Source organism: Tamandua tetradactyla, chromosome 19 (genome assembly GCF_023851605.1).
Source record: "Tamandua tetradactyla isolate mTamTet1 chromosome 19, mTamTet1.pri, whole genome shotgun sequence".
Lineage (NCBI taxonomy): Eukaryota > Metazoa > Chordata > Mammalia > Pilosa > Myrmecophagidae > Tamandua > Tamandua tetradactyla.
In genome coordinates this window covers 42,406,220-42,420,155 of record NC_135345.1, presented here as the reverse complement: position 1 = coordinate 42,420,155, position 13,936 = coordinate 42,406,220, and the positions used below count along the sequence as shown (strand labels likewise).

The following is a 13,936-nucleotide window of genomic DNA, read 5'->3' as shown; positions in this document are numbered from 1 at the left end:
TATGGGTAGGCAAGGTATTTTGCATTCTTCCTCGCCAGGATATACCATAATTTGGGGCTTATCTGCTAATCTCTTAGTATTTAGGTTAAAAACTGCTTATGAAATTAAATCTTTAAGGTGTTGGGGGACATCTTTTAAACAGTCATTGGTTAATGAAGCAAAGCATTACACTGGGAAAGAAAAGATACTCAGGTTCTAGGTTTTGCTCTCTATCTGGTACTGTGACTTATGTCATTTTAACCTTGCTGTATCTTTTCTGTTTTTTCAAAAAAGATAAAATGAGGAACATGGAGTAGCAGATCCCCTTCTAGCTCTGGCTTCTTTTATAGTCTCAGAGTGTATTTCTTTACTGAACTTGTAATTACAATGATAGGAACTCACCCTGCAAGTTTTTCTTTTTCACTAAGCATGCTGATTTAGAATGCAAATTTAGACTGGAATGGAATGTTTGAGGCATCTTTACCAGTTCATTGAAGAGCAAAGGTGTAACTACCTGCAGGGTAGACTCAGGGCAAACAGCTCAATGCCAAAGACCTTGGATTAAGCTCTGCCTCCTGTACTATCACTTTTGGTCGCTCATCATTCTTTTGTGTTGTTATTATAAGCAGGCAGCATAAGAGGCCGAGGGCGAGGTGCTGCTGGCAACAGAGCCCCAGGGCACAGGGGTTCTTACCTCGGGGGATATTCTGCTGGCCGTGGTATATATAGCCGATATCATGAAGGGAAAGGAAAGCAGCAAGAAAAAGGATATGAGCTTGTACCAAATTTGGAACTCTCTGCCATCAATCCAGTTGCCATTAAGCCTGGCACAGGTCAGTATAAACCATAGTGAAGACATACCCGTTCAACCTAAATCCCAGTCCTCTCTTTGAAGCACGTCCATGCCTTCCTCAGGCCCTTTTATCTGCACCTGGGTTTCTCTTCTCATAGACAACCAGAAACCAGGCAGAAAAGCTGCCTGCCTAGACCCTCTTATCTGGAACTTAATGGGATATTTGTACAGCTCTGATCATGTTCAAGTCAAAGTCTCCAGTAGCTAGGGTTTCAAATGGGGTGCCACCAATTCCTAGACTTTTCTCATCTATGACTGAGCAGGCAGGCTGGTGGAAGGAGAATTGAAAAATATGAGGCTTTTTGTATCTTCTGTCAGCTAACACTGTTTTTTTCCATACAAAGGCCTATTTGTACCCCAAAAATCAGAAGCTGAGTGGTGAAGATTAGCACTTGTTCTAAGAATTGTAGGGAAGGGTGGAAGATTCTCATGTCCCTTGTCATGGTCTTAACAAACAAGAATACCTGGGAACAAGGTAGCAGTGAAAGTTTTTGCAACTGCTAATTCCTTATATTCTAATTTCTAGCACTAATTTCCTCTTCTTGCTGGATCGTAGATTGGGGACAAGGATACTCAAGGAATCCAAGCCAGGGACCTTGAATTTAACTTCCACCACTGACCCTGCAAACCAGTTTACCAGCATTGCTAATGTCCATTGGGTCCCCAGTGTGAGTCAGGTTCTCTGATTCTAACCTGTAAGGAATTTTATTTAACTCCATTGTGTGAGTCTTATACAAGCTTGATATTAGCACATACCACACAAGCATTCAAATACATGGAAGATAACATTTGGCAATAGATAACTGGAGTGATCCTTCTCCCAAACTGTTCATGATTTCACCAAATGATTTATGCAAATCTTCTCTTTAGAGCTCAGCTACCGTATTTTCTTTTAAGTATTGTTCACTCCTTTCCCTGGCTAAAATTAAAATAAAAAGAGTCTAGGAGTCTATGCATTTGGGACATAAATTTGCATTGGCCTCACAGGGCTAAACGGCATTTACCCAGTAGTAGAGCCTCTTTTGAGGTAATCCAGAGATGATTTTTTTGCCTGTGAAATTCTTTCTGCAGCTAAGTGACTTCCTAGACTGCATTTCATCTAAATGTTACTGGCACTATAAGCAATGGAAGACTGAGTCCAAATCTCTCTTCTCTGTAATTCCATAAAACCAGTCCTGGAGAGAGGAGTTGTCACTTCTGCTTGCTGGGAAAGAAACTCCTGTTGGCAAGTTGCAATGGCTTAAGGTTTAACTAGAGGAAAAAACTGTTAGACAATCTTTAGCCATGTAAAGCCATGTCCTGGGCCTAAGGGAGAAATTCCTGTGGGCTGATAGCCAGAACAATCCAGAATAATTTAGTGCAACCCCATGTAGTATAAACCCATAACCCTCTTTGGGCCCCATCCTTTTGACCTGTATTTCTGAATCACCCAGGGGAAATTAGAACTTTGTATTGTAAAAGAGGTACCGGAGCCTCTCTTAAAATACAGAACACCAAGTAGTGAAGTGTCTGGGCACAAGATATGAATGGTAGACATGGTAAAAGATTTATTTAAGGTTTTAGGTATATTTTATTGAATGATCACACCCCATTTTTCTCTTTATCTTAGATTAAGTCAGCTTTTATTAGAATGAATATACCCACAGTGAGAAAAAACATAAATGAAAGGATTCTTCCTGTGTACATACAGTTCATATTCTTGCTTATCCTTCCAACACATAAACACTCGTTTTTGTACACAATTGCAAACTCCCCAAATCAGGGCTATTGTCCTTTTTATCTCTTTCTATGGTACATTAACATTCTGCTATCTGTTTGAATCTCTAGTTAAAATCAGTCCTTTTGGACTTCAACTCACAGAAACATCTTTGAATTGGCAGGTATCCACCAGGGGCCAAAAAAAAAAACAGTCACTCCACTCTTTCACTGTTGAGAGTGGACATTGGGAAAATTAGAGGATTTTCAAAATTTTTAAGTGTCTATTTTGTCTTGAATCTGTAATGAAATCTGAAATGCAGGGTAGGGAGAATGAACTTAGACCTCCGAGTTCTCAGAATGAAACCCTCAACAGCACGTGCTTCTTAAAAAGTGGTCAAAGTGAAAAAGACAATAGATCTGGTAAAGAGTGAGGTGAGTGACAGGGAAGGAGCGGGCTTACACAGGTGGGATCTCAAGCCTCTGATCTTGCTTCTTTTTCTGAGCCTGTTTCCTCCCAGTCTGTAGGCCCTTTCTTACTAAGACTGAGATTCAAAATGAGGGTTTTGTTTTTTGTTTTGTAGAAGGAGTGGAAACCTTTGTGTAGAAAAGATTGCAGAAACCGAACTCCAGACCCTCCTTCAATGTCAGTCTATTGGGAGACTCCATATCCCTGCTGTTCCTTTTGTCTGACAGACAGACAGACAGACAGATAGGAGGAGTTACCTGCTACCTTCTCTCTCCTCCTGTTGGGTAGCACCTCATTACCTGGCCTGCACTGAAAGAGCATCTGATAGCATGGAGAGGCTCATGGCTGGTAAACGTGGGTTTTAAAAATATCTTAGAGAAAGTCCATTGCCCTTCCTTAGCTTCTTTCCCTCTCTTGCTTCTCTTGCAGTGGCCATCCCTGCCATCGGGCCTCAGTATTCCATGTTTCAGGCAGCTCCAGCTCCTAAAATGATAGAAGATGGCAAAATCCACACAGTGGAGCACATGATCAGCCCCATTGCTGTGCAGCCAGACCCAGCCAGCGCTGCTGCGGCCGCCGCCACTGCAGCTGCTGCTGCCGTCATTCCTGCTGTGTCGACGCCACCTCCTTTCCAGGTAAGTGCTCGTGGCGGTTGTTTTCGTTTGTTTGTGAAGCCTCTTTCAATACTCAATTCATTTAGAATTCAGCACTGAGAATTTATTGTGGGACTAGCCGTCTGTACGAACTCTAGAGTTGGATGACAGAAATAATTGAATGTAAATCAGGACAAAAGAAAAATGTGAAATTGTGCTACCCTAATGCTTTTGTATTGGTAATGGGAAGCAATATGTGAAAATGTCAGGTGTAATTTTTCAGTGTCATAATATTGTGTATAACGGGTTTTTTTTCATGATTGGATCATTTTTATATTACATTTTTATTGTTAAAGAAATACAGAGTCTAGGGAGATGTTTCATATTCCATATGACAGCTCAAAGAGGAATTAAAAAAAATCTGTCTCCCTGCCCCACCCCACCTCTTCTCTCTATATAAATAAAGCGTATGTGTATATTCACACACACACGCAGAGACAGATAGCTACAGTGTGATTTGATAGATAATGCTTTTCAATATTTCTGCTATTGTCCTGTCTCCTCCCAAACCAGTTTTACTATTCCAGCCTCCTTCCCATCCTTTGCTTATAGGGTTTTCCTGCTTTATATACAGATTCCACAGAATTTCATCTCTTCTATAGACTCCTTCCCATCCACCTAAGTCTTGGGAAATCATCTCTCCTTTACTTATCTTAGCTATAAAATTACTTGGCATAGGACCCCTTATATGTTCTGTATCTCAAATTGAAATTAAGCTCTTCTAGAGTAAGGGCTGTGCCTTTCATTTCTTTGTATCTACATTGCATAGCACGTAGGAAGTACATACAAACGATGTGTCATTCATCTAAACAGAAAAACAAAATCTTATTAGAGCAATTATCTGTGAGGCACTGAATGACAGGTGCCATATCACCTCCCAATCAACAACCGTTGAGGCCCAAGGGCTCTTTCCTCATTGAATAAGAATTTTCCAGGAAGCATGTTTACAAGCAGAGACTCTTATTTAGTAGATTCCAATTTTATAGATCTGGACCGGATTCTAGAATCTATATTTTCTAAATGTTCCTCAGTGATTCTGAAACAGATCCAGGCCTGTGAACCCTTGCAATAGGCTGCTGTTTCCTTGCTTTTGCCTACTCTGAGCAACAGAGACTTAACTGCATTATTTAGAAAGGGTCAAACTGGTTGAAGTTTATTCATCTATCAATATGTCATCAAGTATTCTTTAGCTCAGGACTTTGTGAAGACAAAAAAAAAGAGAAAGTTGTATATGGCTAACACTGTAGAATGACAGCAAAATGTAGTTTGTTGACTCAGTGTAAATATCTACAGTAACTTACAAGCAATAGTTAGTGGAATTCTGGTAATAATTTCCAGTTCCTCTTTACTAAGAAACTAGTGAACATTTGTGTCGTTTCAGCTGTGGTCAGGTCCAAAATCCACGTTATTATCTTTTGGGTCCCTGGATGTTGCCATCAGGTCCCTTATCCAGCAGTCTCTGATTATGAATTTACTCAAAGTACAATCGTTATCAATTGCTTTGTGTGGAGATTTTTCCCTCCTCCAATGCATTCTGCAGAATGCTTGAAGCTACTACCTTTTTAATCTGGGAGTCGTTTCTCTGATATGTGTGGCCTTGGTACTGTCCCTCACATCTGAAGACTCTGTATCCTGAAGACTCTGTATCCTGCATCTGAGTTCTTGGACTTGGGTCCTCTGACATGTTCAACCCTCTGGCCCCTTTGTATTTTCTGCAAGTTGCAGCAGAGGAAAAAACACCAATTTAAGTCATGTTAAATTGATTGGTGAGTAGAGCACCAAGTAGGATTGAAGCCACTCTGGACAGGATTTCCCAGCATGGCCTGTAGAACCCGCCCATGTAACTGCCCCCCACCTTTCCACCCCCAGCTTGCAGGTATTTAGGAGTGTTCCTGTTTGGCCAATTTATATCCAAAATTTCATATAGCCATTATAGGCAGTAAAGAAATGTTTGCTAGTGTATACAAATTCACATTTTCACATCACTTTCTCAAAGTGTGCTTAGTCTTATCAACAAACCTGTGGTATAGGTAGAGGAAAGGTTACCAATCTTCTATGACAGTTAAGAAAACAAAACTAACTGCCCTCTCTCCTTACTCCGTGTGCTGCTTGTCCAAGGTCACTTACCTAGGAATACAACAAGGGCTGGAGCCTGGCTTTCCTGGTTTTTGTGTTCTCCTCGTTTGTTATCAGATGCATGCCTGCCTGGGAATGTTACTGTGGCCAAAGCAGAGTTACTTATAGCAGTGTAAAGGGACTCGAGCAAAATTAGAAGAGAGGTGAGAAGGAAACCAAATTTCATGGAACAAATGAGGGGAGAAAGGTGGTTGGCCTGGAATCACTGTTCATGTTACTTATGAACCTCAACATTGACAAAAATCAGAGAAAGGCAGAGGAAGTAAAGTTCACAGCCCAGCCCCAACCCCACCTTAAGCCCATAGTTTCAATTTCTTCACCTAAGTTAGAGCAGCTTTTAAAATTTCAAACAGATAAATTGCCCCCCCCACCACCACTACCCTGCATTTTTTTTCTTTATCCCTTCTTTTTGGTGAGGCTATATTAATGCAATTATACTGCACTTCGTTCTTTACAACAATGCTTTAACCTTTATCTTAAAGGTTAAAAAAAAAAACAAGAAATACTGAAGCTCAGGGAAGTAAATGAGTTGCTTAGAACCCCGGCCAGAGACAAAGCTGGAGTTGGAAGGCAGGTCTCCTTACTTTTATGCCTGATCTGTGCTCTGTCCTCATATCACAATGAATGCCACCTGTAAAAGGGACATCACAGGGAGGAAAAGAAAAGCCATGCGTTTGGCTGCCAGCTCTTGAATTCAGATTGGCAGAGTACGGTTTGAGTCTTGGCATATATCAGTGTACTCAAGAGGATTTCTGTCAGCCTCCCTCTCAGGGCCCCAAGATGATTTCTTTAGAAAGGGCAGAGAGGCAGGGAAGAGCCCCACATTTCCCTTGGTGCCACTCACCAGCACTGCTGGCCTTTCTCTCCTCCTGTTGGGCCACTATTTCTGGTGCTGCCCCTCTAGACAAAAAACAGTCAGGTAATAATGCAGTTTCTGGTCCATTATCACTACCAGAACCCCTGGCCTCTAAGGAAAACATCTTTGAGCAAAAACAAAACCTCACAAGTTTCTCCTTTAGTTGCCCTTCCTATTTCTGTTCGCATCAGTGGTTCTACCAGCCCATCTCTTTTTGCAGAAATAATCAGGACATAGTTTGCTCTGTAGCTATAAGAAGGTGATTAAAAATAGTTCTGGTTGGTATACTTAGATTTCATTTACTGTCACTTTAAATTGTTTGGGAGGCAAGAAGAATTACTGTCCCCCTTAATCTACTTTGCGCAACTAAATTTGGAAGCAGAAAGTGCTGATAGGATATTGGCCTCAGTGAGCTGAAAGTGAGCCAGATTGTGTCTTTTGTTTGTCCTCTATGACCACTAGCTGGATGTCTTGCCCATAGTAGGTGTTCAGTAAACATTCAGCGAGTACATAACTGTATGTATAGGGGAGTTCAGACAGCCACACACTACCTGCCACCCAGTAGTGGAGAGGGAGGCGTTTTTCACTCTCTGCCTCTGTGCCTTCCTGTGTTCATATTTATTGGAAAATTGGAGTACAGGTGGATGGTAACTCGCCAGTGGGCATTGCTATGTAGTTGAGCTATGAGCCACTCTCAGTGTTGTAAAATTACAGCCCGGGACTGGGCACATGGTAGATAAGTGCTCACAATGTACTTTTCTTTGCCTGGTTGATTCTTGGGGGGTCTTATTTTCCTTTAAGTGTATTACCAATTACCAACACACAGCTTAAGCCAGAGTCACTCCTTTACTCAACTGCTACTTACTGTCAGTGCTTGTCCCTAGCACCATGTTGGAGATAGTGGTGAGAGGTGTCTTTCTTTATTCGTGTTTATACGATTTGAGGTCCTGTGCCTAGGTTAAGACGGGTGTTTGGGGCACCCAGAACACTTAGTGCTTCTGGCCTTATTCTCTCATTTCACCTGACCCAGGCTGTTAGCCTCAACACAATTATGTGCATAAATTGGCCTTGGACTCTGTCAAAGTGAACATCCTGAACCCAGGTGTCAGGCTGGGCTGTGGCACATGAAAAGGTTTCGCTTGAATGTTATGTCCCCTGTGATTTCCTCCCTTTGTGCAATTGTTGTTAGTCACGTGTCCACACATTTGGAAAAGATTGCTTGAGCTGCTGTGGACCACAGACCTTGCAGTACTGAAGTTTCTCTCCATGGTTGCTCATGAGATGCTCATTTTATAGGGTAGTTGGAGGCAAAATAATGTAGCCTAATGGTGCCATCTCCAGAATCACACATTCCATTTTTAAAGCTGTGTCACCTTGTACAAGTCATTTAATCCATTCGAACCTCTCTAGTTCCAACTTCACTGGTGGTTGTGGTGATTCAGTAATGTCATACAAAGAAGGCAGTTGGTACCTGGCAAATAGTAATCTCTCAGTCATTTTTAATTGTTATCATTAGTGTCAGTATTATTTTGACTACAGGTGAAGAAAGTACTCTTAGATTATGAAGTTCTTTGGAAAATAATTTTGTCTCCTTGACTTGCAGATTTTGTAAGAGAAATGATAGCTAATTCCTTTATAAAAACCAGGAAGGTTTAATTAATTTAGGCTCATTCTCCATTTCACATATCCTGAATTGCTTATTATGAAGATTCATTAAATCACAGAGATCCTAGCAGCATTTGCTACAGGACATTCTGTGAACATACGTTCAACAAATATTTTGTTAAATGTATGTTTTATTTTACCCAAAATTTCCCTGTCTACGAAATACCTTATAGAACTAGCTCCATTGCAAATGCTTTGGGAAATATTGTACACACACCTACTCCTGTGTGTTCTGAAAACATGGTATATTATCCTTTCAAGTAAGGGAGCCAGTGGTGGCAGTCTGATCACATGCTTTAGTTAGCTTGTCCTGCCCCACCACCTCCTCATTGGGAAAACTCCTCCTTATCCTTCAAAACCCAGCTCAAATGTCCATACTTCTGAGACACTTTCTCCAGCTCCCCATGTTTTTGTTTGGTTCCTTCTGTAAGCTTTCATAGCTATTTGTAGATATCGTGATGTCATATCTTAGGTGGGAGATGGATGAAACCATAGCATTGCCTGAAAATTGTGTTTAGTCAGAAAATCCCCGGAGAGCCTATCCTTTGGAGACCAGTATACTTTTTCTGTTACATTAACACAGTCTCGTTACCTCTCCATTTTTAATACAGATCACTGTTCTTTCAGTTAAATATGAGTTGAGGTTGCTGACATGCATTTAGAAGCCATGTTTTAGGAAAAATATTTATTTTTAATCTCTGTGAGATAATGATCAGCATCTTGACAGACTCACTTAGGCCATGCCCGTTGAGTAGAATGGTGAGTAGAAGATTCTAGAGTCCTTCTCAGCATTCTAGTTCTCTCACTTTCACCCAGAAAGTGAATTCAAATGAACTAAGTGCTTTGAAAATACACTCCACCCTCCCTCTCTGAAGGTCTTTATTTACCTCTCTCTCCCAGGTTCCTGAGAATGGAAACCTTTGCTCTTGCCTCTCTGCAGGTCCAATACCTGCAATACACTTGTGTGTGTTGGATGACCCAACAGGATGGGTGCTTGCTTACGCGTGTTCAGTAAGGATTCTTTTCCTCTTTTCTCCAGGGCCGCCCAATAACTCCGGTATACACGGTGGCTCCAAACGTTCAGAGAATTCCTGCTACCGGGATCTATGGTGCCAGTTACATTCCATTCGCTGCCCCGGCCACAGCCACCGTCGCAACCCTACAGAAGAACGCGGCGGCCGCCGCTGCTGTGTACGGGGGCTATGCGGGCTACATACCTCAGGCATTCCCTGCGGCCGCCATCCAGGTTCCCATCCACGATGTCTACCAGACATACTGAGGCTGGGGAAACTGAGGCCGGGGACCAGCGTGAAGACCAGCTACAGGAATATATACCACTGAAGGAACGTTTTACTATTTATGAAGAAAGAACACGTTGGATTAGCACACCTATGAAACCTGAAAGTGAAGAATGTTTTTGAACATTATACTGAAATATTTTATATATATGAAGTTTTCACTAGTTTTTTTTTAAGACTATTTTAAAGTTAGCAGGCCTGTGTTCATACATTTCCAAGAGACTCACGTGGTTCATGCCTTAATACCATCTCAAAAAATTTGTACACTGTAGTACATTTGTATAGAGGCTTTTTTTTTTAAAGGATATATTTTCAGTATGAAGGTTATTTTCTTAACTTCTGCACTCCAGAGAGTTCTATTTTGTAGTACCTTCGATACTATAGTAACTGTATATTGAAAAGCACACTTGAGCAGCTAGGGAACTATTTTGAGAAATATATTCAATATTTAAAGATGCAAACCATAGTGCTTTGAAAATACCACATAAAAGGTTATTTTAAAAGTTATACTGGAAAGTGCAATTTTAAAATGAGTGAAATGTCTGCATTTTCTGCTGGCTTTAAGGGTTGATGGCATTGATGTGCTATCCATAACAGTTTTTTTTTTTTTTTTTAACAGAAATTAAACACTCAGTCTCTCCTTAAACCAAGATTAAAGAGACTTGTCAGACTTCTGAGTCCAAACACTGGAAAGCTCTTCCCCGCCACCATTTTCCTGGGCCCCTGCTCCTTCTCCATGTGACTTGGCTGTTAAGCCTATCCTCTTATTCCTTCCCCAGTCCAATCTAACTTCAATGTTTGGCAAGTCTAGGGCAAATGAGTAACTCCAGTAGAGGAAAAAAGATGGGCTTTTATGCTTCTTCCTGGGTTTTTGTTGTGGTTGTTTCGTTTTGGTTGTGTGTGTGTTTTTTGTTTTGTGTTTTGTTTTTTTTGGTTGGGGAAGTATTATCTTCTATGCATGCTATTTTCAATAGCAGATTATGTATAAGCACAAGGTTTTAGTAGTTTGCATAAGACATCTTTGCATAGCTATTTAATTGCCCAATATGAAACTTTAATTTCCTTTTTAATGCTTTTATTTGTTTTTGAAGTATGAGTTCTAAGGACAGAGAATGTATATTATGGACAAGACCCCCAAAGAGTATTGTCAGCAAAAAGTTATGCTTCTGGTTGCATTATCATGTTTCATGCAAAATGTCTGTGGTCCTTAGAGGTGTTGGAAACATTATGTCTATGACAGGGCTTTATCCTCCTGGCCACTTCGTGGATGGACTGGATTAGGGTGTGCACATCCAGGAGGACAAGGAGGAGGAACCTGTAGGAGTTCAAAGATAGTTTGTAAATATCTTCTAATACTCATGTTTAAAGTGGTTTTATATTGCAGAAGTTCATGGTTTGTAACTTAATGCAAAAATGAAACCATTTTACTTCAATGCTATTCAAAAGGTTTGTTTTCTTAGGAAGTAAATGTATTGTTGAAGTGTCTTGTGGCCTGTTTAAAGGCTCTTGTTTAGCAGAGTGAATGTAAAATACAGTAAAATATTAAGATTGTCATCTTTATGAAATCCATCAACTTGGAATTTTTTTTAAAAGCTCTATCAAGGAAGTGACGTGTGCAATAGATAGTAAATATGCAGTCATGTTTTTATGTCATGTTAAAGATCCATGAAATCATTCCACCTACTGGATTTTTGCTGATGGCTGCAATTCTTATTGTGGATTAATAATAGGATCCTGCCCTTAGCAAATATTTAGTTTTGTTTAAAAATTTAAGTTAAGAGATTCCTAGATGCCTGGAGATTCCTAGATGCCTCTTTTTTTCCTCCCCTCATCTTGGGATGGGATGAATTTTATATATGTAAGCAATATTTATTTAACTTTTCTATAAAGTTATTGAGAGCCAGGTAAGGCCTTTAAACATTCCTAACATTCCTTTCCATGGTTCTTAAATGACATAAAGTAACTGTGCAATGTTGCTGATGATGGACCTAGCAAGCTGCATTCAAATTCAAATGTGTTGGAATGAGTAATCCAACAAAATTCAATTTGGGTCAGATCCTCATTCTTGACTTTGTGTGAAAGGAGTACTCTCCTTCCAGTGAAGGATTATCGCAGGGGTTCACTAGATGTGCATCTGACCCAGTGGTCTTACTGTATTTTACATGTGCCTGGAAATTATTTGCAAAAGAGAAAAATGGGGAAAAAAAAGAGAAAGAAATGAAATGGAAAAAAAAAAAAGGCATCTTAACATGTCAACTCCCAAACTACCTTAAAAAACAAATGTTGGTGACATAGCCAGTTAAGTCAGGGAGTCTTCTATTGTCTGTTCCTGTTTCAAAACCATTTCATGTACACTACTGAGGTAAGTTTATAACTTGAAATGTGAACTTTTTTTTTTTAGGGTTAAGAACAAACTATATAAATGTTAAAAAAAAAAGTTTTGAGTTGCCTGTTTTCAAACATGCTAATAGTTTAGTTATTTTTAGCTGCATTGTTATTTGAAAAGCTTTTAAATTTATTTAGATATTGCTCCATTTACATTCTTAGGATGTAGTAAATAAAGCATTTCTTTAAAACCATTAAAGACCTACCTTATTTTAAGTTGTGTTTATTTATACTGATTTTTTAAGAAAAAGTAGGGATTCTTTGCAGCATAGGAAAGATTGACTAATTCAGTATTTTTGGTTGGAGAAACCAGCAAATCATTTCAATTACTGTTGAAGACAGGGTACACAGTTGAATCATGAATTATCAGTATCCTCAAACTTCAGCTCAGTTGGTAGAAGGTTGAACACTCAAACAACACTCACATCTCAACTGAAATAAGATGTACGAAGCCTGTCATTGTTCTCAGCACTAAAGTTGGTTTCTTGATCCTGAGAGCTTTATACTCAGGACTCTACATGGGGGCAGTTGATTTGGCATTGAGTTGTTTGGTGGCCCTGTGAAAGTGCTGGGATAACTTGGGGTTAGGTACCGACCTGAAACTAAAGCCTTCTGTTTCTCCTTTTCACAGTACACAGCAAAATTAAATAGAATACTTTTCTCTTTTCTAGAGATCACCACTAATTTCAGACAAATAAGTTCCATCAGTAAAGCCAATCAAATCATTCAAGAGAAAGTGGTGGGTTGTTAACGGACTTTCTTCTAAAGATTTCCTCACTTGGCTTTGCCTGGGATTAAGAATTTACCTTCTTAATCTTGAGCCTGAGCTATGGCCTCCTGACCCCCATTTCTTGGAATTCTAACTTCCTGCTTCCTTTTAAAGGGATAAAGGGCTTTTTAGAGGCAGAACAGACTGGGAAACTTCCCAAGATGACAGATCATTAGGCAGTGGTTTTTGTTTGTTTTGTTTTTTGGGGGGTAAGGTGGGTGGGAAAGCAACAAGATCTGATTTGTTCCTGTTCTAAGAGAAAAGAATAGATACTCTTTGAATTCCAGAGTCACATTCAGAATTAGATTAAAAAGAGAATTCATAGTTATGCAACATGTGTAGTATGCCTCTACTAGGTCTGCTTGGTGCCAGACTTTGTTCTTCCTGTGCTGCAACTGCAGCATGGGCAAAACCAACAAAATCCCGTGCTCGTGGGGCTTATATTCTAGTGGCAGAACACAGACAAAATGAAGAGGGCAAATAGAGTATTAAGTGGGCATGTAAGTGCTATGGCTATGCTGTTCACAAGGTTCTTTGGCTTCCATCATCTCAAACAGACCTCAGAGTAACTCAGTGAGGTAGGTGAGGCACCTACGTGACTAGTCAAGGTCACAGAGTAAGAACCAGGACTCAAATCTATACTCAGCACTCCAGGTTCCATTCTCTTTCTTCTACTACCACCCTCTCCCCGGGGAATGGATAGACCCAGTCATACCAAGGATCTATTTCAGAGCCTAGGAAAGAGAAAAGCATGATGTTCCTACAAGGGTAGTTTCTTTTCTGTTGGTTTTTCATAAGCAACCCCTTTCCTTGGGGAATGGGAACTGAAGGTAGAATCAAGGTTGGAAATGCCTACTCTAAGTCTGGAAGACACAGTAACTGTAAGTGGGGCTCCAAAAATTTGTATGCTAGTAGATTTAAGGAATTGTGTCTTCAAGACTGCCCCCAAAACTGTTGAGGTGGGTGAGCAGCTATCATGGGAAGTCAGCTACCCCCTTTTGAATCTTCACTAGAATGGTTGCCTCATTTTTTTTATTCCAAAATATCCATCATGACAACATGCATAAGCACTTATTTGTTGGAAGTAAAAAAATCAGTTATTGACTACAGTGTAGATCAACTGGAAAATATAGTTCTGATTTGGTCTGGTGAAGGATGCTCCTACGTGCAAGCCAACA

At 40.1% G+C, this 13,936-nt stretch overlaps 1 protein-coding gene across 25 annotated transcripts in view; it reads left to right on the top strand.

Annotated features, from left to right (window-relative positions):
• RBM47 (RNA binding motif protein 47) overlaps positions 1 to 9,752 on the top strand; it is a 192,230-nt gene extending 182,478 nt beyond the window's left edge. For 24 of the 25 annotated variants that reach the window (XM_077136689.1, XM_077136677.1, XM_077136685.1 and 21 more), the window contains 3 exons: positions 606 to 812; positions 3,426 to 3,631; positions 9,346 to 9,752. In XM_077136689.1, coding sequence (XP_076992804.1) covers positions 606 to 812; positions 3,426 to 3,631; positions 9,346 to 9,585 — 653 coding nt within the window. In that variant the 3' untranslated portion in view covers positions 9,586 to 9,752. The remainder of the gene's footprint in view (positions 1 to 605; positions 813 to 3,425; positions 3,632 to 9,345) is intronic. The other variant, XM_077136698.1, reaches the window with a different exon arrangement.
• The last annotated feature ends 4,184 nt before the right edge of the window (positions 9,753 to 13,936 follow it).